Source organism: Dama dama, chromosome 23, assembly GCF_033118175.1.
Source record: "Dama dama isolate Ldn47 chromosome 23, ASM3311817v1, whole genome shotgun sequence".
NCBI classification, from domain to species: Eukaryota; Metazoa; Chordata; class Mammalia; order Artiodactyla; family Cervidae; genus Dama; species Dama dama.
Window position 1 is genome coordinate 57,589,281 of NC_083703.1, and position 27,920 is coordinate 57,617,200.

Below are 27,920 nucleotides of genomic sequence, written 5' to 3' on the forward strand. Positions count from 1 at the left end.
AGGAACGGAAGAGCTTATAACCCGGTACATTTCCACCCAGCATCAGGGATGCAGCCCCAGACCTCATAGCACTCCCCTGAGGTGGGGCCAACGGGTCATCTGTGTCCTGTGTGGCACCTCTTGGGCCCTGACCATCTATGGGCACTTGGGAGGTCCCCACAATATTCATCACCCTACAATAGGGGGACCACTGTGGTCATTCTTCAGCAACTATGAGCTTTTATGATTTTTTAAAATGTTTATTTATTTATTTTTGACTCTGCTGGGTCTTTGTGTCAGCTCAGGCTTTTCTCTAGTTGTGGCAAGTGGAGGCTACTCTCCAGCACACGAGCTTCTCACTTCTTCTCTTGTTGAGGAGCACAGGCTCTGGAGAACAGGCCAGTAGTTGCAACTCATGGACTTCGTGGCCCTATGGCATGCGGGATCTTCCTAGGTCAGGGATCAGACCCATGTCTTCCACATTGTCAGGCAGTTTCTTTTAACACTGCACGACCTGAGAAGCTCATATTTTTCTTTAAAGGAGACCCAAAACCCACCTCTTAGGAAGACCCCACCTGGATGGTGGACGTCACCGGGGTCACCCAGGGACAACCCCGCTGGTTTGTTTCCTCCTACGGATGGAGGACCCATTGGCTGCTTCACTTTGGCTGTGGAGGAGAGAGGTGAGGGATGGGGAAACCCCAGCTGGGAACTCCCTTCCCACACCTTCTGCACCCGGGGAAAGGGAAAGGCTTTGGGACCAGGCCCAGGACACATGTTGGGGCAAGCACCAAGAAGCCTGCTTTCCAAGAAGATAAAGGACACCTCAGTGGATAGAGGCCATGTCTACATGTCGAGAGACAGCCTCTCGGGAGCGGGGACCAAGCCCTATTGGGATTCCATGGGTACCTCAGGGCTTCCAAGGGCGGCCAGAGAAATGGCTGGAGGTCTGCAGGGCAGCTACTGTGATTTCTGTGTGCAAGCCTGGTGCCAGCAGAGCAAAAGACAGGGACTGGGGGCGGGGGGGGGAGGTGTCCATGTGGTAAGAACAGGGTCCCCACATGGGAGGACCCTATACCAACACTGGACCGTAGGACAAAAAGCCTGAACCCTTTTCTCCCAAGACCAGGGAGGCCATTCTGTGGTTGGCTCAGGTGACCACCAGTCACGAGGAGCCGGGGGAGGAGGGAACTCTCGAGTTAGGAAACCCAGGCCCCTGGGGTCGCACTTCTGCTTTCGGTTGTTTGAAGATGCAATGCTTTGTTAGCAGAAACATCCCCAGGCAGCTTTGGAAGTTGGCAGGGAGAAAGAAGATTCAGGCTCCAAGTGAGATTTTCCTTGAGGGGCCTTTTCTAGAAGGATTCAGTCTTCCTTCTCTGTGTAGGGGCAACGTCTCTCCAGAAAGGGTCTCAGCCTCAGGGAAAGCTAGGGTGCTCAGGTGCTCGGTTGTGTCTGACTTTTTTGCAACCCCTGGGACTGTAGCCTGCCAAGCTCCTCTGTCCATGGGATTCTCCAGGGAAGAATACTGGAGTGGGTTGCCATGCCCTCCTCCATCAGGAAGCTAGAGTAGGGCACAATTCTGCGGGGAGACCCCTGCCCATCATCCCTGGAGGCTGGACCCAGGCGGGATGCGGGGATCCGGGGCATCTCTCCGGACCAAAGGGTCCCAAGACGCCAAGGCTGGGGGCGGGGGGCCCTAAGAATGAATGAGGTCTGATAGACCAGAGGCAAGAGGCAAGTGGCGGGGTCCGGGCGGGGTCCGCCGAGGCCTGGCGCGTGACCCGAGCCCGGACGGGCCGGGCGGCCGGGCGGGGCGGGGCCGGGTCACCGGGGGCAGCTGCGCGCCCCGCCCCGGGGGAGTGTCCCGCCGGGCGCAGACACCTTAAGGGCCTGCGGGCCGGGGCGGAAGCCTGCGGAGGGGTGACCGGCGCGAGATCCGAGTTAGGATCCGAGTCGGGGTCCGATCGCACCGGCGAGGGAGCCATGGCGTCGTCCGGGCCGCTGGTGCCGCCGCTGCTGCTGCTCGTGCTGCTGGCGGGCGCGGCGCGGGCCGGCCTCCACTTCCGCCCGGGCCGCGGCTGCTACCGGCCTCTGCGGGGGGACCAGCTCACCCAGCTGGGGCGCAGGTCGGGGCGGCTGGGGGGCCCTGCCCATCTCCCTGGGCTGCGCGCGCTCAGCCGCCTCCTTGGTGTGCCAGCAACCAGGGCGCCCTGCTTCCTTTGACCTCTGAGGGTCAGGGCCAGCCCCTAGGCTTTGGGGGCCCTCTTTTTCACTTGTGCGGGGTTGGACGGGCCTCACCCGTGCTGGAAGCAGGCCAGCCTCGCCGACCTGCATTTGGGGCGTTGCTGGCCGGAGCAGTCTGGTTCCTGCATTGGAGGTGGGGGTGGGGGTAGGGGTGGGGGGTTGCCCTGCCAGCTTCAGAGCCTGAGAGGGCGGGGATCTCCCAGCGTGAGATGGGTCGCCTGCATTCCCTCTCGCCCTCCCACTGGGGAGGATGTCTGGGCCCCCCACCCCCACCCCGGGAGAGGGGAGAGGTGCCCAGTGCTGATTCTGTTGGTGCTGTCTGTTCCCAGGACGTACCCCCGGCCTCATGAGTACCTGTCCCCGTCGGATCTCCCCAAGAGCTGGGACTGGCGCAACGTGAATGGGGTCAACTACGCCAGTGTCACCAGAAACCAGCACATCCCCCAGTACTGCGGCTCCTGCTGGGCGCATGGCAGCACCAGTGCCATGGCGGGTAGGTCAAGGACCAGCGAGGCCCATCCAGCTGCCTTCCTGTCTGCATGGGTGGCTGCAGCCCAGGGTCCCGGGGAGTCACCCTGGGATGGGGAGAGGGGTGTCTGTGTCAGGCCTCGGGGAGCGGATCTGGGGCCTTGTGCGTGCCCGGCGGTCACAGAACTGAAGCCTGGTGACAAACAGCTCCCAGGCCCTTATCGGTCTCAAAGCTTGTGACCTGGGCCATCGGGGCCCACCCCACAGACTCGCCTGCTGGAGTTGGGCATGTGAACGTGAAGCTGCTTTTCAGGGTAGTTAATATTTGAAATGAATGCTTGTCCTGGGCTTGGGCTATTGAGCAAGTCCAGCTTTCTTCTCATCTGGACCTTAGCCGCCTGGCCACAGTGAGGGCTGGAAGGCTTGAGGCCTGGAAGGAGGGGACATCAGAGGTTCACACCGCTTGAGCAGGCTGCTGGGCCTGCCTGGGAGGATGGGTTGCAGACTTCACACCAGCCTGGGTCTTCTGGCAACCCGGGGGTTCCACACTGGAATCTATGAAACGCCTGCCCTGACGCACTGTGCTAGGCAGACTGACCGCAGTGTGGCTACTGCCGCTGGCCAACGTTCTGCGTATCATTGAAGCTTCCTGACTGCCCTGTGATTGCTCCCGCTTTGTAGAAGAGGAAACCAAGGCTCCTGGCTGAGCGGTCGGGAGACTAGACCTTTGTGTGAGCGTGAGTGACAGCCAGAACCTGAGCCCAGAAGCTGGGCTGCCTTGAGGCTGAAGAGCAGGGTGTGGGGGCGGAATCTGGACCCCAGGGTCCACCACTGTAGCAGAGGCAGCTGGTGGGTCTCCGTGGTGGCCCTGCCCCATCTCTCCTGGGGGCTGGGTGGTACTTCTGACCCTTCAGGATGGAGGAGGGAAGGGACTGGTAGGCTGAGCCCCATTTTTAGCTGGGGAGGCCCCCGCTGACTGAAATGGAGATGGACAGGGCCCCTGGAGAATGTGGAGCCAGAGGCTTAACCAAGAAGCCACTGGGAGAAGTCTGGGTTGGACAGGCAGGCAGGGTGTGGCCGGCCTTGAACCCAAAGCTCGTGGCAAAGGCCTGGCAGGAATGGTGCTCACTGGCCTAGGGGAACTGAGAGGGCCTTTGTGGTGGGGGGCTGAGGGTGTGGTAGGGGAAGCTGAAAAGGTCACCAGGGGCCCTGCACCCAGGGGAGGGGCCTGGCGGAAGCCTGAGGGATCTTAGGAGGGAGTCACAAGCCAAAATTTGCATCTGTAAGGGAACACAGTGCCTGGAAAGGCTGTCTGGTCCATTAACCTTTCCCTGTTCAGAGGTCAACCCTCCACTGACCGGAGTGGACCCTCCTGGGCAGACAAACAATGGCTTCCCCCTCCTGACTCTCGACGTCCTCCCTAGCAGCAGACATCCTCTTCCTCTTTCACTGAGAAAACAGCAGCCCCCAGAAGGGGACTTCCAGGGTGCCGGCCCAGCTGCTGCCTACCACAGCTGGTCATAGTTTGCCTGCGCTCCCATCCCTGGGCGTCCAGCATCTGAGCCCTTGACCCAGGCTGCACCTGCCAATGCCCACCCCTGCTCATTGCTGAACCCCACTCCACCTCCAGCTGCCACCCCACTTCTGGGCTCTCAGAGGCCTGCAGCCCCCACTTCCTCTCTTACCTCCTCAAACCCCTCCAGCCGCACCTCCAGCTCCTTGCCAAGGTCTCCATCATGGGGCCGCCGTGGGCAGGCCAGGTGGTCACCCCCTGGCCTTCCCTGCCTGATTGTGCTTCATCCGTGACCCCCCGCCCCAGTGCTTTCCTGGCTTTCAGTCACAGTGGGCCCCTGATCTCTGCCTCCCTGGCCCCTTCGGACCCTCTTACCGGCTCCGCATCCTCCCAACTTAACTTCTGAACATTGGGTTCCCAGGACCCTACATCTGGACTTGGCCTTCACGTCCACCTGCTGCTCTTCTTCTCACTTGGACACCTGACACCTCAAACCTCACCTGCTCCTCCTTTCCACCACCACCCTCGCCCCCAAACCAGTTCTTCCGCAGCCTCCTAATCACTCCAGGAGAACACCTGCCTTCCCTCGCTCCGGCCGAAGCCCAGAAGCACGCCGGCCACCTGTTTTTAACCTTCAGACAATCAGGCCGTAGGGCTGGGCTCTCCCTTCAAGGTATATCAGGGATTCTGCTGGAACTGGGCCCTGGCCTCGCTGCCGGAGCTGCCCGACCAGTCCACCTGCTGCTCCCCAGCTGCCCCGCCTCAGGCTTCAAACAACTCCGACCCAGGCCAGGGCCCCTTTTTGTCCTGCTTGAAACTATTTTAAGACTTCAGGCAGATTAGCCCAAAACCCTGACTTGCCCACAGCCCCTCTGTTAGCTGACTCCTTATTTGGTGTTGGGACCCAGCTTGGATGTCAAGAGCTGAAGAACGGGGGTGGGGGGAGTGACCTCAGGCCAGGCCTCTGCCCCCTCCCATGGGTGCCTCCCACTGTCTGAATGTACCCCCCATCCTCTTCTCTCTTTTCCTGGCAGCGTGGCCCATCTCCCTGACCACATGAAGCTCATAGGGTGGGAGCTTTGTTTTGCTCACTGAACAGGGCCTGGCGCACAGTAGGTGACCAGGCGGCCGTGGATGAGCAGGGAGGATGAGGGGTTGAAAGGGAAGTGCCAAGTGCTAACCTCCGGGGGTGGGTCAGGTGCAGATTGGTTGAGAAATAGCAGTGGGGGCGAAGGGGGCCCTCATCCCACCTCCAGGCCTTGCCCAGTGTGCGACCAGGATGGAGAACCTCCACGTTCATGGCAAGGGGGCTTCCAGGGGCCGGCAGCCAGGATGAGGCTGCAATCAGTAAAACCTCAGTGAGTTCATTTAGTAACTAACAGCAGCTGTTAGTTACTGAGCAGGCTTCCCAGGTGACGCAGTGGTAAAGAACCCGCCTGCCAATGCCGCAGACACAAGGGACGTGGGTTCGATCCCTGGGTCAGGAAGATCCCCTGGCGTAGGAAATGGCAACCCACTCCAGTATTCTTGCCTGGAGAATCCCGTGGACAGAGGAGCCTGGCGGACTACAGTCCATGATGTCACAAAAAGTTGGACATGACTGAACACATTTATTTACTGAGCACCAACGACGTGCCAGGCAGCATAGGAGCTATGCTATGCCAGCACTGCGGGAGCGAGATGGTCCGTTAACAACGGAGCAAGGGGTAGGGTTAATGGGTGAAATGATGTCAGCTGGAGGGTCAGCAAGGCTGGGGAGGGATTGTGAGGGTTGAGGGCAGACGGCTGTGGGAGGCTGCTGAGAAGGGGCTTGGGGAGAACTGTGGCTGGGAGGGGTTGGCCACATGAGGCTCTGTAGAGGTGTGTCTTCAGTAGAGCCCCAGGGGAGTGTGGTCCAGGCGCTGGGGAAAGAGCTGGGGCACTGCTGGTGACTGGCTGTGGGTTCCAGAAGGCCAAGGGCAGGTCACAGGGGCGGATGTAGAGCCCTGTGGGCCCAGAGCCTGGGAGGTGACCCCAGGGATGTAGGGGGGCATGGGACTGCAGGAGGGCAGGAAGGAAGCGCCTGGAGGGGGCTGCTGGGGGGTGGAGACCTGGCTGCTTGCTCACTGTAATCAGGGAAAGAACAGGCTTGGGAGTTCCGATTTGGAGGTGGGATCTCAAGATGTGGGCCAGCGTGGGTAGTTGTGGGATCATCACCTCAGGAGGTGGCAAGTGAGGTGGCCGGCTAGGGTAGGTCTGGCTGTAGGGTCCCCAGGACTCTGCACGTGCAGGGTAAAGGGCATGGCCACCCTCAGCTGCCTGTGGGGTGTGTGGGCCTAGGTGCATGGGGAATGAGAGGGGTCACCCCACCGGCCCGTGGTCTGGACTCTCCAGTGCCCTAGAGGGGACTGGTCAGTAGCAGCCTTCAGGCAGGACACCCCTGAAGCTGTCCTGGTAGTTGGTGGTGGGGGTCGGCGCCAACCCATGTGGCTGCTGTCCCCGCAGACCGGATCAACATCAAGAGGAAGGGGGCGTGGCCGTCCACACTGCTGTCCGTGCAGCATGTGATCGACTGCGGCGACGCCGGCTCCTGCGAGGGGGGCAACGACCTGCCGGTGTGGGAGTATGCCCACCGGCACGGCATCCCCGATGAGACCTGCAACAACTACCAGGCTAAGGACCAAGGTAGGCACCGCTCGCTGCCCGCCCCCGCCCACCCCAGACACACGCACATGGGCACACGCACGCCTCCCTCTTCCCAGGGCAGGTGTGGTCCAGAGCCCAGGCCCACACGCTTCTCAGGTCCTGTGGCCGGCCCCGGGGGAGGATGGGACGGAGCCCCCTGGCTGGGGCTGGGGGATCAGGAAGTGGGGGCCTGGCGTCCTTGTTGAGAAGACCGATGAGAAAGACTTGGGGCGGGGCTCTCCAGCCTGCGTGCACTGTGGCCAGGCCGGGCCCTGGTGTTTGGATCTGGCATTTTAGTGGTTTCACAGCCTTTGTAAGGGGAGCGTGGGTCCAGGGAAGAGTGTTTCCAGGAGCCTGGTAGGGATAGCCGGCAGGCTGCAGGAGGGCCTGGCCTGAGTCACGACCCTGGGCCAAGGGCACTGCTTGAACCAGTGCACTCAAGCTGGCCTGCAGTCCCTGGAGCTGGCATGTTCCTTTCAACCTGCTCCCCTTGGAAACTAAAGGAGAGAAAGAGTCCAAACCCCAGACGACCCACAGTGGGTAGTTTTAAGTCTCCTGTCTGAGCTCCCTCGTAACCAGGGCATAGAGCTGGGGCCAACTCAAGAGGCCTTCTGAGACAGGAAAGGGGAGGATGGGGATGATCAGGGGCCCAGAGAGGGGACTTTTCTGCCGCCCCCCCACCCCATCTATAAAACGTGTGCTCCCGCCCCTGAGCCTTCTGAAGGCGCCATCCCACGCCCACGGGTGCCCCTGCCTTGCCTCCTGGCCGTACTCCCAGCCAGAAAGCATCCCCCCAGACTGGTCGAGTGAGTCGTGTTGAAGTGGTAGATGCCACAGGGGTCAGAGGGTCAGAGAGAGGTGCCCAGGGTGAAAAGAAGGGGGGCCCCTGAGGGCTCAGAACTGGAAACCCAGGTGGTCTTGGGGCCCCACTCTGCCCAGAACTGGCCGTGTCTGCCCTCAGCCAGGCCCTGGAGCCCACCTAGAACAATAGGGCCAGATGGAACTCATCGGCCCCTGGTTGTATGCAGTTAAGTGGTCTTGTGTTTGTGTTAGCAAATGTGGCCACAGATCCATCATGTTTCAGGGTGTCCTGGGCATTTGGTGTCCAAGGGGTGAATTAAACCAACAGTTTAATCCTCAAAGAGTTTACTGTCCTGCGGGGAGGAATCTGGACAGACATGAAAATTATGGCAGAAATAGGTAACATGAAAGCAGTGAAGAGTGGGGCTGTGGGCCGGAGGCAGGATGGATGAGGTGAGAATGCACGAGACGGTGTGGCGTCTTCCAGATCTAACAGCCGCACTTTGTTTTGAACCCTAATTCTTGATGCCTCCTCAAATGAAGAAAATGCTAACTTTCCCCTGAGATGTGTTAACTTATTCACTAGCCAACAACATAATCTTATTATAAAGGCTGCTCCCCTTGGAAATCAAAGGAAATTACTAAAAATTAAGAATTTAATTACCCTCTATTCTCAGCTATAGAATCTTATGCAAAGGCCTTTCTCCTGGCTTTCAGGAAAAGTCGAGCTTTTGAGCGCCTAGTTCGTGCTAATTAATGTTGTCTTTTTGCTGAGAGCTGGGGAGGGAATGGTTGTCGTGACTCCTGTAGCTGAAGGAAGAGAGTAATTTAAACACCTGAGCTCAAGGTGATTTGTTTTATTAGCTAGTGGATGGAGCACTCGGCTAGAAAAGTGAAGATTGGGGTCTGGGCGCACTGCTTTGTTTGCGTGTTAACGAGGAAAGGGTCTCACGCTGCCTCTCCGTGTGGTCCCCAGAGTGTGACAAGTTTAACCAGTGCGGGACTTGCACTGAATTCAAAGAGTGCCATGTCATCCAGAACTACACCCTCTGGAAGGTCGGTGACTACGGCTCCCTTTCAGGGAGGCAGAAGATGATGGCAGAAATCTACGCCAATGGCCCCATCAGGTATGGAGCTGAGACCCCTGCCCTCGGTGGGCGCGCAGGCTTCAGGTCGAGGGGACCCAGGTCATTTTCATCCCTTTTCTTCTGGCCAACTGTACCCGCAAGGCTAGAAAGAGCTGCCACATGAGTTTTCTCAAAATTAAGCTCAGGGCTTTCCCAGTGGCTCAGTGGTAAAGAACCTGCCTGCCAATGCAGAAGACACGGGTTTGATCCTTGGGCTGGGAGGATCCCCTGGAGAAGGAAATGGCAACCCATTCCAGTGTTCTTGCCTGGAAAATCCCATGCACAGAGGAGCCTGGCAGGCTACAGTCCACAGGGTCACAAAAGAGCCTGACACAACTTAGCAGCTAATCAAAAAGTAAAGCTCAACAGTCTATGTGCCCCTGGGAGGATTATTGGGAAGGAGGCACACGTGTGTGGGAAGGTCCCAGGGCACAGCCCATGCTGCGGGGCTGCCGGTATAGCAACCATAGCGGGGACGCCAGGTGAGTAACAACAGAAGTTTGGGCAGAACCATCAGGTGTGAATTATCTGAGCTGTTCCTAACCATGGTGAACAGTGGCCGCTGAAAGTGCACATTCTCCCTGCTTGCTCTCAGCTGTGGCATAATGGCAACAAACAAGATGTCTAACTACACTGGCGGCATCTACTCCGAATACAATGAGCAAGCCTACATAAACCACATCGTCTCCGTGGCCGGTTGGGGTGTCAGCGACGGCACAGAGTACTGGATTGTCCGGAACTCGTGGGGCGAACCATGGGTAAGACGAATCTACTGGGACTGCTCTCATGTAGATGGTTTTGGGGGGTTTGTAGCTGAGAACTGCAGCCCTGAGCAGTGGGGCTTCGGGCTCCAGATGTGAGGTTGGGGGGCTTCTGCACCGCATGGTGGTGGTGGGGAGCTTGTCCTGAGCATCGCAGTGTGTTCAGCAGCCTCTTTGGCCCCTACCCATTTGATGCCAGATGCTCTTTCTCCCTGTTTCCCAGATGTGACAACCACAACATCCCCAGACATCTCATGGGGGTGGGTAAGACCCTGGTTGAGGAGCCCTACTTTAAAAGTTTCCATTTAGCTTGCTTTATTAGCAAGCTCATTCTTTCTCTTGTCATATTTTCTGGTCTCCTAAGTAATAACCAGGGTTTCCTCAAAAATACCTTTTTTAAAAAGTATTAGTCTTGGCTGTGGTGGGTCTCTGTTGCTGCACGGGCTTTCTCTAGTTGCAGTGAGCAGGGGGTCCTCTTCATTGCAGTGACTTTTCCTGTGGGACCCGGGTTCTGGGCACTGGGGCTTCAGAGTAGTTGTGGCGTGTGGCTCAGTAGTTGTAGCTCCCAGGCTCCGGAGCTGACTCAGTAGTTGTGGCCCACAGACCCAGTTGCTTTTTGGCGTGTGGAATCCTCCCAGACCAGGGATCGAACCTGCATCCCCTTCATTGGCAGGTGGGCTCTCATCTGCTCTACCACCAGGGAAGTTCAAAAACACTATTCAGGTTGGGTTAAAAACCCAGGGGAGTTAAATCAACTGCCAGAATTTTCATTTCTGAGACCTCGTATTAATGATTCAGCTTCAGACACTAATTCATTATGATGAAATCCAGGGAAGATGATTTATGTCAAAGTGTTGAAATGTCAGTATTTTTTATTCAATGACTATAAATGAGGGTGGTAATTTGTAGTCCAGACATCTGGTTCAAAGAGTCAACATTTTAGCTACATTAATTAGTTCTTGGTATACAGACCCATGTACCCCTTGTGTTAAGGATTAACTAAGTTTAAATATTTCACGAAAGCGCTATCTGAATCGGGGTCTTAGGAAAGGGGAGGGGCAGCTGAGCGGGTGACTTTGGACACTGCGGGTTCTCTGAGCTCGAGGTGGATTGAAGAGGGAGGAGAGGGTCTCTGAGAGCAGACAGGGGAGGTAGGAGATGCGGGGTGTGGGGGAGTCCCCAGTCCTCATGCACAGTCCCACTCCTCACAGGGTGAGCACGGCTGGATGCGGATCGTGACCAGCACCTACAAAGGTGGGGAGGGCGCCCGTTACAACCTGGCCATCGAGGAGAGCTGCACATTTGGGGACCCCATCGTTTAAGGCAGAGCAGCTCTTACAGAAAGGATCGCGAGAGCCGGAACCAGAGGGGATTCCATCGTCACAGGCATCGGGGTGGCGCTGCCATGGTTTGAAGGAACTGGGGGTTGATGTTCACATATGTGACAGCCAGTGACGGCCCTGAGCACAGAGGAGACATAGGTGGAAATGCCACATAGGCTGACAGAGGGGAGAACCGGGGAGGGGCCGGCTCCGCGCCTACACTGGACAGCTTCCTGCTGCGAGGACAGCCTGGAGAAGAGGGATCCAAGGGGCAGTGAACGATGTGACCTCCACAACAGATGATCTGGCAGCTGTGGTCTGTGAGGTAAAACGGCTCAGACTCACCACCAGTTCCTTTGTCACCTTGAAATCAATGGGGGGCACAGGGGGGAGATGACAATTTTGAGTTGCCCAAGTGATGAATAAAATGCACACTTCACGCCAGAACTGAATCTGAATGCTTTATTTACACATAAGAACAACATGACACGGGATCCACACCTTCTCACCACAGAATAGCTTTTATACGTTCTTGGAAAATAAAAGTAATCACAGTAATATGAACTAACCAATCAGATCTTGTGCAAAAACAAAAGCCAACTTTGAAAACAGTTCATCTGAGTGTCTCAGCCTCTGAATTCTACCACCCCAGGTCTGACAGCTGACTACATCCTAAGGGGTCTTAGAAGCCCAGTCCACTACCAGGGGAAGTGACACTGTAGACGGGATCCAGGGGGCAGACCTGGACTTAAAGGAGAGGGCCCATTCCCAAGTTTTCCACTTACACTGCTAACATTTTCCTTTACACACAAGTCCTTCACTTCCTCCCATCACAGCCCATTTCCAAGATGCTGACAGGGCCTCTTCAACAACGGCTTCTGCACAGGGTTATTCCACAGGGGTCTCCCGGAGGGGCCGGCTCCACTCTGGGGATGCTCTGAGTCAGTTCACCAGGATGAAGTTAGACTTGCAGTGAGCTGTAACAAACAGAAGGGACCTGGGTTAGAAACAAGAGGGAAACAATGGTATCAAAACTGCAGCCCAGGGATGCTCACACCAGCCTTACCTATGAACTCTGTCACGGGGTCATGTTCACCTTCGGTTTTAATGGTGCCAGCAATGCTATCGTTTTCCAGGATGGGGAGGAAAAGCTGCACAAAGTCAGAGGTGTAGGGGGGAGCGATGACATCCAGCACCTGTGGGGAGCACAGCCTGTGAGCTGGTCAGATGGCAGCAGCGTGGAGGGACCCCCACCCCTGTCCCCACTCCCACCCTCTTCTTCTGGAGACCATCCCAAACTCCAACATGAAGATGGGCAGGGGACAGAAAGGTGTAACAGCTCCTGTGGATAGGAGGTGCCTGACGGACCAGTATCCAAATCACTGTCATCACCATGACTACTGTTGGGTGCAAGGTGACGACATCAAGCCCAGAGGGTGCTGCCAGGGCACTGACCTCGGTCACAAAGTGGCGAATGAGGGAGATGTCAGTGTCCAGCTTCTCCAGACACTTGCGGATGTAACTGACCACAGGGAGCACGTAGCCCCGGCTCAGCAGGTGCACCATCCTGTCCAGGAGGGTCTTCTTCAACTCGAGCTGCGGGTGTGGAGCGACAAGTGTGAGAAGGGCCATCTCCCCGCTGCCCAGCTCACCCCAGGCCACCACTCACCTGCTCCATCACGTCCAGCTGCGAGTGCTCTGTCTCGAAGAGCTTCACCAGCAGCTGCAGGACCTGGGGGTGCAGGAGCTGATGGCAGGTGCTGATCTACAGAGAGGCCAGAGGGAGCCACCCTGAGCCACATGGCTGCGGCCATGGGCTCCCCATCGGCCTCAGGGGAGCGCCACCAAACACGGCTCGAGGCGGAAGACAGTGGTTCCCAGGGCCGGTCAACTTCTGTCCCATTCCTCATCCTCTCAGGAACACTTGATAGAAACTGAGAAGTCTACAGAATCAACGAAACTAGTTCCTTAAAAGGAAACTCCTCATTTGGAGTAGAAATAACTAGCTTTGAAAAGACTGTCTTCTGAGAGCACGGAACAGACACGTGGGAGGCGAGGACGCAGAGCTGCTGCAGGAGCCTCGCAGCCCCTACCTCATCCAGCAGCGCCAGGTGCACCGGGGTGTGGTCGGTCTGCAGCTGGAAGTACCTCGGCTCCGACACAGTCCAGTCCACCCACTTCAGCACCCCCATGGCCACCACTGGAAACCTACCGGCAAACAAGGCAAATGCAAACACCAAAACCAAACAACTCAGTCCAGCCTATCACTTCACTCTTCGACGTGCTCTGCCAGGGAGATGCCATGAGTGCAAACAGTCTGATGAGAGCAGCACCCTCTGACTCAGGCGCCAGAACCCGAAACCCATGCTCGGCCAACTTTGCTGGTTTAGAAGAAGAAAGCCATTAATGCAGCACTCTGAGAGCTTGGTGGACTGGGCTGAAGCAAGCCCTTAGGCTCTAGTACAAACGAACAGACGAAAATTCACATGCCCATGAGGACACCTGTGTGTAAGCTTTCCTAGTGAGTGCTTACTTATAGAACTGACATAACACACAGCTATCCAGGCAAAACTCTTGGTCTAACTTTTACTCTGAATAGATCCTCTTCTTCAAATCAATTTTTGTAATTCTGGTTGGTCTTCCTTCTTAGTCTAATTTGTGAACAGATTTCTGGCAGGTAAATGGCAGGTAAATATCTGAAAATTACTCATGCTGCTAAAACGAAGTTCTCTCTATATATTTACAAAAGAGAAAACAAATGAGTAAGTACCTCTGAATCTTTTGTGATATATTTTGAGTTGTTAATATGAAAATTCAAACCAGCTCCTCTCCAGAGAATTACAACTAGAACCTTCATCTGCTCACCGGATGCACTGATAGAGGGTGCTCAGCTCAGCCACGAGCTCCGACGCCCCCTTGTTCTCATTGCAACACAGGTTGTGAACAGTCTCAACAGCTTTTGACGTGGACTTCAGCTCGTCTTTATTGATGCTGACACGCTTGTTCTGAAAACACAGCAAGCTGGTGAATCCTGATGGCACCCGTGTCCCTGCAGTCGGGGTAACCCAGCCTCCGCCTTCCCTCTGCCAACCCTGTCACACAGCGAATACACACTGCAGACCAGAGGGACCTGTGCCTCTCAGTGTCTTAAGGAATCAGTTTCGTTTCTTTAGTCACACTTCAGATTACAGTTTGAGTTAGTATCATAGATGCGATGCACATTTCCTTAAGACATTTAGCACTTTGGCTATTTTATGCAGAAACACCAGAAAAGACATTTCAGACACTAGTTGGGCCTGTGACTCTCTACAGCCAAAATTCACACGTAACACCAAACAGAGGTGGTTCATGTCTCCCGAAAGCCCATGCACTCTCAGCATAGACACTACCTTCTTCCAGGTCTCCACCACGCTCGCTGCATATGCCAAGATGTGGATATACTTGTGCTTGTGGTCCTGGTTGATCCTGGCCCCGGGTTTAAAGAGTGACTGCATGAATAGGTCCAGGAAGGCGGGTACCCGGATCTGAAAAGAAACACAACTCAGTGAAAACGAAAGCAGGAATGAGATGGGAGGTGAATCCACACACGCAGGAGTGCCAGCTCGGGTCCTTCGCTGAGAGTGCGCCAGGGGGCTTGAGGGCCGAGGACGTGATAAGGAAGGACCAGGGAGAGGACAGGAACATTTCAACAGGCATGAGCACTCCCTAACTTGAGAACTAAGAGGAGCACCAACGTTCCAAAAGAATATACTTCCAGTTGGCATTGAAGGTGTCCCATCTTATGGTTAAAATGAAAGGCCACTCACGAGTTCAACAGGGGGCGGGTCCATGCTCGTAAACATCTTGAACAGGACTGTGATGTCGGCCGGGTTCAGGGCTCCCTTGGACAGCATGGCCCCGAGGGCCTGGCACGCCCGGGGGTAGGAGGCAGCTGTGCCCAGAGCTAGTGTGATCTGACTGGCGTCGTGGCCTCTTGATGAAACAATATCAATAACCCGTCATTGGTAAGGTGGCTCCCTGCCCGGCCCTCCCCTGCCTTCTCTCCCTCCCGCCTTTTACATTCATGCTTTGAATTGTTGGAGTCTCTTTGTTTTTTCAAATTTCTCTCACCCACTGATATTTTTTTACCTACTGACCCATGAAAACATTTGGAGCTAACTGGGAAAAAAGGATCCAGTGCAGCTTACAGGCTTCCTAAAAGGAACCATGCACTTTTCAGTATCTTAAGACTCTATGAGTAGAAAATAAAGCTAATTAGTAAAAATAAACTTTTATTAGCTAATAAAGCTAATAATTCTGTTCTGTAAAAGATGAACCACAATCTAACAATCGGACCACTGAAGAACTGTTTCAAGACTACTGTCATTTGCTACTGATGAATCCCAATATATTGGGAATAAATAAATTCATAAATACAGTGAATTAAACTGTAAGCAAATCCTTTACAAAATACTCATCAAAGCAAGACTTTAGAATGCAAGCTCTCTTTCCTAGCTCTATGGGAAAGAGGAAGTTATATCAAAACAGGAGGACCTAGGGTCTTCAGTTGTGGACACAGGGCAATGGAGAGAGCAGAGACAGCGCCTCTCACCTCTCCTGGGCGAAGCGCTGAACCTCTTGTGCAATCCTGCGCACAGCCGAGCCCCCCTGCTCCTCCTGGGCCAGCACGGACATCAGGGCCTGTGCGAACAGGTACGTGTGTTCCCCGTGGCACACCATCTTCTGCAGAATGGAGAGAAGAGCATGTTTGAGCTTTGTGACCACAGCAACAGCAAAGGCAGATGGGAGTAAGACGCCAACAGTTCTGCACCTTCTGGGGAGGTGACCTCTGACCCAGACATTCTCCAGAGTAAAGAGCATTTTGCTTTTGAAAACACATGACCCCAAATGACCTCCTTCTAATCTGAGCCACATAAAGTAAAGAACTTACTGCAAACTCGGGGAGATTTTTTTCAAGGTTTTCTTCTCCTCCATCTAAAATTGTAGCTAGAGAAGTACGGAGCACTCTAGAAAACACCTCCAGCTGCTGGCAGGCTGTGGACACACTTGTGATCTCCCCTTGGTATCCTGCGTCGGAAATAAGCTACAACACAGAAAGGAGAAGCCAAACACACAAGCCATGGTCACAGGTTCACAAGAAGGTGGCCGACGGCGGGGTCTGGAGTGAGAAGGGCCATGCACTGGTTCTGGGTCTCAAATTTTTACTTGGGTGCCCGCTTCACCACTAACTAGGCTGGTAGCCCCAGCCAATTCCCCACCCCCAACCCGTGACTCTTAATCTGTGAGACGGAGGAGACTGACCAGACACTCGTAAGGGCTCCTCTCAGAACACATTGGGCTCTGTAACATGTTACAAACCCTAAAACACAGTCCATGTCAACCCCAAAATATACACATTCTGTGCTTTTCTTTCTCAACATTTAACAAGACTAAAGTGAAACAATGAAGACCTCTACCAAAAAAGCACACAGGATCTTTTCAGAGGGAACAGACCACCAACCAACCAACTCAAAGTAACCCTCATTTCATGAGTACTTTTATCTTTTCTCTGACTCCAGGACCCTTCCTACCTTAACAGTGAAGTTAAGCATCAAACAGTCTGGGTGGGCTTCAGCCAGCTTGTAAAAAAGGTCTCTCCAAGTGGTGTGTGCAATCATTTGTTCAAGCCAAGCAGGGGTCTGACAACAAACAGACAGACAGCAAGGTAAGAAGCCTGGCTCTAGCTTAACTGAAGGTTACGTTGTGCCAACAATCACAGAAGAGCCCCTGGGCGCCTGGCTTCAGCTGCAGTGTTCTGTGCAGGAGGAAGCAGGCCCAGGGCTGGTGAGGTCATATGGGGCCGAGTGGTAGAGCCAAGGGATGCCCTCCCACCCCAAGCTGGGGCATTTAGCAGGCGATTCAGAAGTTGGGTCTCCCAGCCTGACTTCAGCCCCCAACTCTCTCATGACAGCATGCCAGGCGCCGGTGTACATGTGGAAGCAGCAACGTGTTCTAGGAGCTGGGGTATAGGAAGGGGAAGTTCCTCACCTCTCCTTCTTCAGTAAAGATAGAGTCTGCTTTGCGGGGGTCAAAATGTTTGATCAGTAAACTCTTCAGGTGATTTTCCACAGTTTCCTGAACCTGCACTGGCTCAACACCTGGAAGAGAATGAAAGCAACGAGATGGAAAATGGCTACTTCTCAATTCGTGTTACTTTAGAGAAAGTAGATCAAAAGTCCATGTGCAAATCATGTATTACAAAACTGCTTCTAACCATTTAGGATTTGGAGTTTCTTATTAAAATTAATATTACACATATTTAACATATTGGTAAGACCCCAAAAGGAGACCAGGGCGAAACAGACACAGATGCTTGTTTATGTGTAAAGCACAGTGACGTCTTCTGAGGCTTGCAGGGAACAAGGACAGATTGCCAAAACAGACAGGGAGGATGACAGAAGAACAGCCCCCACAGCAGAACAGATCGCTGTCGGCCAAGAGGCACTCCAGTGTGGTCACCATGACAGCAGCAAGTCGACTTGCTTCTGGGCAGCACTTACCCCACCATGTCATCCCTACTCAAAGGAGCCGATTTCCAGCAAGGCCCTACTTTGATCGTATTAGCTAAAAGCCATAATCATACCTGGTCCTCAATTACCCATCATCCACTGCTCACTATAACAGACTTCTTAAAAATGACACAGTGAACATACACCCTCCAATTCTACAACATGGCAGGGAGCAACTCAGCGAGAATTACACTTGCAAGCTCCCTGCAAACCTCAATTATTGAACCAAGCAGATGAAAATGGGTAAGAAGTTCAATTCTTACTTAGAGAAGTCTTTATTTCTTATTTAAATTTATTTATTTGTTGCACCGAGTCTTAGTTGTAGCACATGACATCTTTTGTTGAGGCATGTGGGATCTAGTTCCCGGACCAAGGATTGAACCCAGGTCCTCTGCACTGGGAGCATGGAATCTTAGCCACTGGACCACCAGGGAAGTCCCTCTTACTTACAGAAGTCTTAAAACCAGAAAAACAAAGAAAAGCTTTCCAATTTATCAGCATTATAGTGATCCATATTTGCAGCAACATGGATGGACCTAGAGACTGTCTACTAAGCAAACTAAGTCAGAAAAAGACAAGTATCATATGATATAGCTTATATGGGGAATCTAAAAATAAATGATACAAATGAACTTACTTACAAAGCAGACTCACAGACTTGAGAGAATGGGAAGGGTGGGAGAAGGGACAGTTAGGGAGTTTGGGATCAACATGTACACACTGCTATGTTTAAAACAGATAACCAACAAGGACCTACTGTACAGCACAGGGAACTCTGCTCAATATTATGTAACAACCTAAATGGGAAGAAATTTGAAAAAGAAAAGATACATGTATAGGTATAACTGAATCTGCTGTACACCTGAAGACAACAGAACATTGTTAATCAACTATACTCCAATATAAAATAAAGTTTTAAAAAAATGATCCAATTAGAAAGATGGGGGTGGGGAACAGGCAGGCCCTAGGCACCCCCACAAAGCACCTGTCTGGATGAGCCACTCGGCCAGCAGGTTGACGGTCTGCGCCACAGCTGTGTAGTTCTCGGACAAAAGCTGGATAACATTTTCTGGAGATCCTCCTGCCTGAAAATACCTAGAAAAGTGAGACAAGCTGTGGCACTCGAATGGACACAGAGGGCATGGGGATGGACAGCCATGAGGGGTAGCGAGGAGGAAGACGCGTTGTTCATGCTTTTAAAGTGGGGGCCCCTGGAAGCCTTCCACTCATGCATCATGTCCCTCTGACTTTACATGTCACCTCTGGGTCTGTTATGCAGCTTTCTCCTCCCAACGCAGCCAGAGTTTCTCACATACCTCTTTAGAGTGTTAAAGATGGAGGGCTCCATTATATAATCCCGGGTAGAAAATTTATGTAGGCACTCCTGCTGGACCTCAGCGTCATCTTCTCCCTCTCCATAGTCATCCTCCTGTGGTGGCAGAAAGAGCCAGGTTATTTTTTCATTACCACAGACACCCTGAAATTTCACCTTAAGCCCGTGTAACGCTGTCCATGTCAAGCATTCCACATTTATCATTTCATTTGACTTTCAAGTGACAAGTGACCAAGAGAATGGAATTGAGAATCATACCAAGTGGGCCTGCAGCATGACCCCATGCTTGCGTAGCGTGCACAGTGGTCACAGAAGTTACTGCATCTCACAGAGGACACCTCGCCCAGTACCTGTCTCTCTTTTCCTGAACAAAGGTAAGAGCAGTGCCCTTGCCCACTGGGTTGCTATGAGATCCCATGAGCTGATTTCTGGAAAAGCCATGCTTAGCACCTGACATTCAGTAAGAGTTCAGCATATTTCAGCTACGATTACTGTCTTCACTGTTACTCTCTCTTATGTGCCACAGAAAGCTTCCCAACAAAGACTGATGAAGCGGTTCTTGAAGACACAAGCCATCCATTTGCTGTTTGGACTCTAGTCCCCATTCTGCACTGAAGTTACCTTTAGCCAGTCACTGAATCTAAGGGCAAAGCAGGATGAGGATGTGGAGGTGATGGACTCAATGACCCCAAGGTCTGTCCAGCTTTAACACTGTTATACCAACAAGCAGATGCTTTTTGAACATTCACTCTGTACTGAGCACTGTACTTGTCACTAGGAAAATTAAGAATGAAAGACAACGGACAGTTTTTTTCTGCTGAAGGAGTTTACAGACTAGTAGGAGAGACCAACCTCAGTGCAACTTACACAGTGCGGTAAGAGATAAGCCAGGGATCAGCAAACTGGGTGACTTTCCCTTCCTCCTCCATAGAGTCATGGTTAGACTCAGTGGGAAATGAACATCTAGTCCACCCCTCCATCGTGGGAGCCTAGCAGGGCCAGATCAGGATCGTGCTTCAAGTTCCCCAAAAGTGAGCCTCCCCAGCCCCTGTCTGTGGGGTCTAGGCTTAGCTCTGCTATTCAAAACAGCATAAGCCCTCAATTCATAAAATGAGGGCACTGACTGGACAGCCCTCAGACATGCCCCAGGTGTATCACTATGATTGGAAGGTGTAATGTGACAAATACTAGGGCATTTTGAACAAGATGCTTGAACCACCAATCCACCATTGAACTGACTGATGCCTTACGTGTCTCCCTTCTGGATCACCTCGGTGGTCCAGCATCTGCTAGAGTGGTGACGGAGACAAAGGATGTAGGTGGGATCCCCTTCCTTCATGTACTACTTTCTTGACTGTGGGCAGGACCAAGTCCTCCCGTCTCACTTTCTTCATTTACAAAATGAGCAGAGTAATACCCAACTCAGTATTTGTCCGTGGAATGAGATAATGCAGGAAAGCATCTTACCAGCCCAGATTTTCAGTTAGCTAAATCTGACTCTATCCTTCCACTCTAAGCCTCCAACACCATGGAATGAGCCAACACTTGAATCTTGGAGTGTCACTCCCTGCTCCAACTCTTGAACAAGTCATGCTCTTCAGCAGCTCTCAAAGGCCCTTTAGAACCCACTGCTTCCACCAGACAACTAAGCACACAGGCCTCCTTTCAGGTCCTGGAAAACAGTGCCCACCTTTGCACCCCTGCACCCTGGCTTTGATGTCTTCCTGTGCCCCACCTGCCTCTTTCAAGGGAGAACATGCCCCTGCAGGCTTTTTTTCCTTCAAAACATAACTTCGATTGTCTCACACACACCTAACCTTGACTCCTGTTCAAAGGTAGGTTCCACCCTAGAAACTAACACAACACTATTAAAAAAAAACTAGACCCCCGGCATTAAAAGTCACTTCAGTTGTGTCTGACTCTTTGTGACCCCATGGCTCCTCTGTCCATGGGACTACCCAAGAATACTGGAGTGGGTAGCCATACCCTCCTCCAGGGGATCTTCGAGACCCAGAGATCCAATCTGCATCTCCTGCATTGCAGGCAGATTCTTTACTGCTCACCCACCATGGAAGCAACTATACTCCAATAAAGATTAAATAAACAGATAAATAAAAGGCAGGTTGCTCCCTCTTGCCCTCTAAACCAACTGCTTTCCAGTCCCCAGGGGAGGAGCCTGAGAAGCTGGGATTCAAACATCACTTCGGGAGGGTCTTCGGATCAGAATCAGGTTGGGGTCCCCTGGCCCAGCGAGAGCGCCCAGTTCGGGACCTGCAACCCTGACTTCAGAAGAGAAGCTTGTGACCGCCCCCTCACCATCCACAGCAAACTTTTGAAGGTCAAGGATGGACGATCCTTTTGTCGTTACTTAGGCCAAGGACTGACTGAATCAGCCAGAGCGCCAAGAGTGTGGTTTACAAACAGTAAAGCACGTGTGAGAAAGTCCAAAGTTGCACTTTCCCCTCCTGATGCTGAGTTGGATTTTTTTTTTTTTTTTTTTTAAGTATGACTACTTTTGAAACTGTCTGAGCTCCATCCTCTACTTTGGAGCTTGTGTCCGCCCCGCCCGGGGGGCTAAGAATTCCCAGGACCCGCCTCTGAGGCCGCCCCAGGGTGGTCGGAGGGTCAGCTCAGGTGACGACTGGGGGGCGGCGCCCGTTCCTGTCCCTGCGGGGACCAGGTCATCGTCCCGCGCCCCCGCCCCCAAGAGGCCGCGCGGTGGGTCCCCGCGGCTGCAACAAGAGGGGCGGGCTCGAGGCAGGGGCGAAACGCGCGGCAGGAGGGGGCGGGGCGGGCTGTGCTTGGATCACGCGGCGGGGGCAGGGGCGGCCAGCCGGCTTCGGGGACCAACATTCCTCGTCGGGGGCGCCCGGTGCCCCCCCTCACCTGGCCGCCTTCCGCCTCGTCGCCCCACTCGGCCGCGTTCCCGAAGTAGTCCTCGTCCATGATGGCGCCCGGCGCGGCCCCCGCCATCCTCTCTCGCGAGCGCGCGCGAGAACACTGAGCATGCGCACGGCGGACCGGCGAGCGCACGCGCGGCCCCGAGGCCCCGCCCCCCTGCGGTCGCGCGCCTCGTCCCCAGGCGGGAAGTGCAGGGTCCCGGCGGAGAGGCGGGGCCAGGTGGAGGGGCGTGGTCGGAGGGAAGGGGCGGGGCGCAGAGGGCGGTCTATTCGCTGCAGAGGGAACCGCTGGAGTAGATCCCCCAAGGCAACCTGGCTGGGCCCCAGGGATGTTGGCTCTAGATAGGTAGAAGTTTCAAACTAGACTCATACAAGGCCTGGTTTCTGGTCCCATGTCTTTCTCACCAGGACTTTTGGTACTCTGAGCATCACTTTGCTCATGTGACCCCTGGGTTAAGAGAATGGCAGCCTTATCAGGCAACATGGTTTATGATATCACTTACATGTGGAATCTAAAATAGTGATACAAATGGACTTACTTACAAAGCAGAAATAGATTCACAGACATAAAAAAACAAACATGGGGAAAGGGAAGGAACAAATTAGGAGTTTGGGGTTAACACATACACATTCAGTTCAGTAGCTCAGTCGTGTCCGACTCTTTGCAACCCCATGGACTGTAGCACGCCAGGCCTCCCTGTCCATCACCAACTCCCAGAGTTTACCCAAGCTCATCTCCATTGAGTCAGTGATGCCATCCAACCATCTCATCCTCTGTCATCCCCTTCACCTCTCGCCTTCAATCTTTCCCAGTATCAGGGTCTTTTCCAGTGAGTCAGCTCTTCGCATCAGGTGGCCAAAGTACTGGAGTTTCAGCTTCAGCATCAGTCCTTCCAATGAATACTCAGGACTGATCTCCTTTAGGATGGACTGGTTGGACCTCCTTGCAGTCCAAGGGACTCAAGAGTCTTCTCCAACACCATGGTTCAAAAGCATCAATTCTTCGGCTCTCAGTTTTCTTTATAGTCCAACTCTCATATCCATACATGACTACTGGAAAAACCATAGCTTTGACTAGATGGACCTTTTTCGGCAAAGTAATGACTCTGCTTTTTAATATGCTGTCTAGGTTGGTCATAGCTTTTCTTTCAAGGAGAAAGCGTCTTTTAATTTCATGGCTGCAGTCACCATCTGCAGTGATTTTGGAGCCCCAAAAAATAAAGTTTATCACTGTTTCCTTGTTTCCCTATCTATTTGCCATGAAGTGATGGGATCAGATGCCATGATCCTAGTTTTCTGAATGTTGAGCTTTAAGCCAACTTTTTCACTCTCCTCTTTCACTTTCATCAAGAGGCTCTTTAGTTCTTCTTCGCTTTCTACCATAAGGCTGGTGTCATCTGAATATCTGAGGTTATTAATGTTTCTTCTGGTAATCTTGATTCCAGCCCAGCGTTTCTCATGATGTACTTTGCATATAAGTTAAATAAGCAGAGTGACAATATACAGTCTTTATATACTCCTTTTCCTATTTGGAACCAATCTGTTGTTCCATGTCCAGTTCTAACTGTTGCTTCCTGACCTGCCTACAGATTTCTCAAGAGGCAGGTCAGGTGGTCTGGTATTCCCATCTTTTGAAGAATTTTCCATGATTTACTGTGATCCACACAGTCAAAGTCTTTGGCATAGGCAATAAAGCAGAAATAGATGTTTTTCTGGAACTCTCTTGCTTTTTCGATGATCCAGCAGATGTTGGCAATTTGATTTCTGGTTCCTCTGCCTTTTCTAAAACCAGTTTGAACATCTGGAAGTTCACAGTTCACATATTGTTGAAGCCTGGCTTGGAGAATTTTGAGCGTTACTTTGCTAGCATGTGAGATGAGTGAAATTGTGCGGTAGTTTGAACATTCTTTGGCATTGCCTTTCTTAGGGATTGGAATGAAAATTGACCTTTTCCAGTCCTGTGGCCACTGCTGAGTCTTCCAAATTTGCTGGCATATTGAGTGTAGCACTTTCACAGCATCATCTTTTAGGATTTGAAATAGCTCAACTGGAATTCCATCACCTCCACTAGCTTTGTTTGTAGTGATGCTTCCTAAGGCCCACTTGACTTCACATTCCAGGATGTCTGGCTCTAGGTGAGTGATCACACCATTGTGATTATCTGGGTCGTGAAGACCTTTTATGTACAGTTCTTCTGTGTATTCTTGCCACCTCTTCTTAATACCTTCTGCTCCTGTTATGTCCATACCATTTCTGTCCTTTATTGAGCATGAAATGTTCCCTTGGCATCTCTAATTTTCTTGAAGAGATCTCTAGTCTTTTCTATTCCATTGTTGTCCTCTATTACTTTGCACTGATCACTAAGGAAGGCTTTCTTATCTCTCCTTGCTATTCTTTGGAACTCTGCATTCAAATTACACGTTACACATTACTATATACAAAATATATAGTTCCAATATGAAGCTCCAATACTTTGGCCACCTGATACAAAGAACTGACTCATTAGAAAAGACCATGATGCTGGAAAAGATTGAGGGCAAAAGGAGAAGGGGGTGACAGAGGATGAGATGATGGATGGCATCACTGACTTGATGGACATGAGTTTGAGCAAGCTCCAGGAGTTGGTGATGGATAGGGAAGCCTGGCATGCTGCAGTCCATGAGGTCACAAAGAGTTGGACATGACTTAGTGACCGAACAACAACAACGATATATAAAATAGATAAACAACAAGGACCTACTATATAGCACAGGGTTAAGTCCTGAGGATGCAGCAGCTTTGGGAATGGCCAAGGAGCCTGCCCAGGAAGATGCTGCTGAGACCTGCAGCCTTGTGCCAGGCATGGAGCACCACAGAGGTAGGGAGTCCAGGGTTTGGGCAGGTTTTGCAGGGCACCCTCACAAGTCCAATACTGAGTTCAGATTGGGTCGTGCTGATCGGAGGTGCAGTCGGAACACTCATACCTGGATGTCTTGCAGGTATCCAGAGCTGGGAGTGTGCAGCTCTTGATTCAGTGACTTGGCTCCAGCTTCTATTCACAAGATTAAAGCATATCAAGTTAATGAGTGTCCCTGCAGTTGGCTTGTTTCAGGGATTATTTTCATTTGCTTTCTGAAAATGTCACAAAGAATACATGGCTGTTAAACTCCCACTACTTCTCCTCTTGTATTTTTTTTTAATAGTACCTGAGTTGAAAGCAGGCAAATTAATGTATGTATAACTAATTGCTTCTATGGAATCAGGGATTATTTAACTTACCTCTCTCTCAACCAAAAGGTTACTTACTATTAAGCAGATTAACAAACAACCCCTAATGAAAGCATTACATTCAGTCTATAAGTAGTGATGATTTAGAAAAATTGAGTCTGTAGGTCTTACCTCCTAAGATATTGTTTGCTGACTGGTTGTTTTCGAAAAGCCTTGTCTAAAATGTCCAAATTAGCTTACATTACTGAAAATAAGGGCTCTAAAGTCTTTTAAGAGATTCTCCTATTTCAGAAAAATTCTGGTGGAGGATTTCCTTAGAAATGAGAATGTGGTTTCACTTAATCTATTAAAGAAATATTTACCGAGTTCCTACTCAGTGTAATGGACTGTGATGTAGCTATAAATTGTGAAAACAGTTTATCTAACGCTAATGGTGGAAAAGAGAAAAGAAATGTCATTATTGATGATAGAATAAGTGTGGAGAGGAGAGGGCTTGATCTCATAGAGGTCAAGGGAAGCCTTTCTAGGGCAATGATGTTTAATCTGAGACTTCAGACTTGAACCTGGAGGACAAAGAGAGTAGGGCACAGTAGAGAAAATACAAGATGACAGTAAAAGAACACGATTGAAGAACAGAGATGAAGTGGGAAGAGAGACAGACAGAGAAATACTGAGAGATACTGAGATCTAGGCAGGAACCAGATGACCTAAAAACTTACAAGTGGTTTGGACTTTATCCCAGGGTCATGGGTAGCCATCAAAAGAGTCTAAACACAGGAGTGACATGATCAAAGGTAAGGTCTTCAGAAGGTTCTTCTGACCCCATAGAGAAAGGGCTTAAAGGGAGCAAAGTAGGGGCTGGGTACCAGTTAGGATGCTGTGGATGAAATGTCCAGGTGAGGCTTGATGGTAACTGAGAGTGAGGCGGGCATGGGGATGGAGTGAGTACACTTGGGAGAGGCTTAGGAAGCTGGACAGGTAGAGAGTGAATGGTCTTATCCAATGAGTGTATATTAAACACCCCAATATTTAAATTCTTCATCTTCTAGTCATGCTTCAGCCCACTCCTCTGCCTTCTCCTTTTTTTAATGTGAATTTTTAAATTAATTAATTAATTTGGCCATGTCAGTTCTTAAATGTGGTATGCTAGCTCTTCCTTGAGACAAGCAGGATCTTTTGTTGTGGTGCACAGTCTCTAATTGTGGTGCACAGGCCGAGTTGTGTGCCACACAACTCAGCCTGTGGGATCTTAGTTCTCCAACTAGGGATCAAACTTTCGTCCCCTGCATTGTGAGGCAGGTTCTTAACCACTGGACCACCAGGGAAGTCCCCTCTCTGTCTTGCCGTCTTCTTAATGCCACTGAACTACACCTGCCAATGGCAACCCTTCTTTCCCACCCAAAGAACACTTCTGTGACTTCATTTGTTTGATCTGTTGACAATAATTGGCACGGGCAGCTCTGACCTTGAAATGCTGTCCTTCCTCACTTTCCTGGTTTCCCTCCTCCTCCTCCTCAGCTGCTCCATCTCAGACTTCCTCCCCTGTGGTCCCTCTACTAGATCTCTAGGCACCATGGAGCCTCAGGACCCAGGCCTGGACTCTTTCCTTCCTCACTTTCCCCAAGGGGCTCTTTTCCACCCCCAATCTTTGAAGCCATCTGTGCTGGGAACTCTCAAATTTGTACCTGCAGCCCTTGTGTCTTCTCTCATCTCCAGACTCATGTATCTACCCACCCAACTGCCCCCTGACTTCACCATTAGACTTCCCCATGGGTACCTCAGCATCTCTGTGAGCACCCGAAACCTGGTGCTTTTGCCTTCATCCCCTCGCAAGAAATGGGGCCAGCAGCTCCAGTTACCAACCCCAAACACCTACAAGTCATCCTTAACTTCTTTCCCCTCCCCCATCCAATCCAAAGACAAATCCTCTATCAGTCCCACTTTGTTACATTTTATTTGCTTGTGTATTTATGTTTGGCTGTGCTGGGTCTTCGTTGCTGTAAGGGCTCCCTCTGGTTTCGGCAAGCAGGGGCTACTCTTTGTTGCGGTGCATGGGCTTCTCCTTGAGGTGGGTTCTCTTGTTGCAGAGCATGGGCTCTAGACAAGTGGCGTCACAGTGGCAGCACACAGGCTCAGTAGATGTGGAGCAGGGGCTGAGTTGCTCTGCAGCACGTGGGATCTTGCCAGACGAGGGATCAAACCCGTCTTCCCTGCATTGGCAGGAGGATTCTTTGCACCACCAGGGAAAGCCCCTCATTCCCGCTTTAAAAACACACTTCACATCTCTCACTTCTGCCCATCTCCACTACCAGCCACTGGCCAGGTTTCCACTCTCACCCAGAGACTACAGGAGCCTCACTTAGTCTGTTCTCCAAATATCCACAATGTTTCTTCTTTTTAACTTTGCTGAATCACCTTACCATAAAGAAAAGAGTCCAAAGATGGCAAAAGGTTCGTTTTTTCTTATAATTTGTGCCCTCTGATGCAACTAAAATGAACAAATACTTACTGAACTTCTAGATGCAAGGTTACTCACCACAGAGGAAGCAAGGTGATCAAGGTGACTATGATGCATGCCATCAGGAAGCTGCAAATCTACTAAGGAGAGAGATTATTTAACTATGAAGATGAAACTGACATTTTCTGTGACAGAAGTGAGGATAAAGTTTTCTTGAAATTCAAAACAGGAAGATTTTATTTTTTCTATGTTCATATTTCTTTTTTTTATTAAAAAAAACTTTCATTTTGTATTGGAGTATAGTTGACTTAGGGTTTCCCTGATGACTCAGACAGTAAAGAATCTACCTGCAATGCAGGAGACCTGGGTTCAATCCTTGGGTCAGGAAGGTCCTCTGGAGAAGGAAATGGCAAGCCTCTCCAGTATTCTTTCTTGCCTGGAGAATCCTATGAACAGAGGAGCCTGTCCATGGGGTCACAAAGAATCAGACACAACTGAGCAACTAACACACACACACCAAAGTTCAGGTAAGAACAGTATGAAAATCAGATTTTTTTTTTTTGCCTGAGAAGGCTTCTATGCCTGAAAGCAACGA

At 51.7% G+C, this 27,920-nt stretch overlaps 2 protein-coding genes across 2 annotated transcripts; one reads left to right on the forward strand and one right to left on the reverse strand.

The window, feature by feature from the left end:
- The first annotated feature begins 1,891 nt into the window (after nt 1-1,891).
- Nucleotides 1,892-11,326, forward strand: CTSZ (cathepsin Z). The gene is made up of 6 exons (XM_061126917.1): nt 1,892-2,105; nt 2,553-2,716; nt 6,689-6,868; nt 8,646-8,796; nt 9,392-9,554; nt 10,769-11,326. Exons 1-6 carry the CDS (start codon nt 1,963-1,965, stop codon nt 10,877-10,879), a joined length of 912 nt encoding a protein of 303 aa, XP_060982900.1. The 5' UTR covers nt 1,892-1,962; the 3' UTR covers nt 10,880-11,326.
- Nucleotide 11,327: 1 nt separating this feature from the next.
- On the reverse strand, nt 11,328-21,773 carry NELFCD (negative elongation factor complex member C/D). Its single transcript, XM_061126916.1, has 15 exons — nt 21,647-21,773; nt 18,744-18,856; nt 18,413-18,522; nt 16,907-17,016; nt 16,450-16,557; nt 15,810-15,962; nt 15,471-15,601; nt 14,686-14,851; nt 14,269-14,403; nt 13,745-13,884; nt 12,973-13,087; nt 12,549-12,644; nt 12,335-12,475; nt 11,946-12,075; nt 11,328-11,856 (listed from the first exon to the last, which is right to left on the reverse strand). The coding sequence occupies exons 1-15, from the start codon at nt 21,731-21,733 to the stop codon at nt 11,822-11,824; spliced, it is 1,770 nt and encodes a 589-aa protein (XP_060982899.1). The 5' UTR covers nt 21,734-21,773; the 3' UTR covers nt 11,328-11,821.
- Between the last annotated feature and the right edge of the window lie 6,147 nt (nt 21,774-27,920).

Coding starts and splice junctions, on each gene's coding strand:
- CTSZ (XM_061126917.1), top strand. CDS start 1,963: ATGGCGTCGTCCGGGCCGCTGGTGCCGCCGCTGCTGCTGCTCGTGCTG. Junction 2,106..2,552: donor CTCACCCAGCTGGGGCGCAG/GTCGGGGCGGCT, acceptor GTCTGTTCCCAG/GACGTACCCCCGGCCTCATG. Junction 8,797..9,391: donor TACGCCAATGGCCCCATCAG/GTATGGAGCTGA, acceptor GCTTGCTCTCAG/CTGTGGCATAATGGCAACAA.
- NELFCD (XM_061126916.1), bottom strand. CDS start 21,733: ATGGCGGGGGCCGCGCCGGGCGCCATCATGGACGAGGACTACTTCGGG. Junction 13,885..14,268: donor TGGTGGAGACCTGGAAGAAG/GTAGTGTCTATG, acceptor CTGTGTTTTCAG/AACAAGCGTGTCAGCATCAA. Junction 12,645..12,972: donor ACCTGGCGCTGCTGGATGAG/GTAGGGGCTGCG, acceptor GCCTCTCTGTAG/ATCAGCACCTGCCATCAGCT.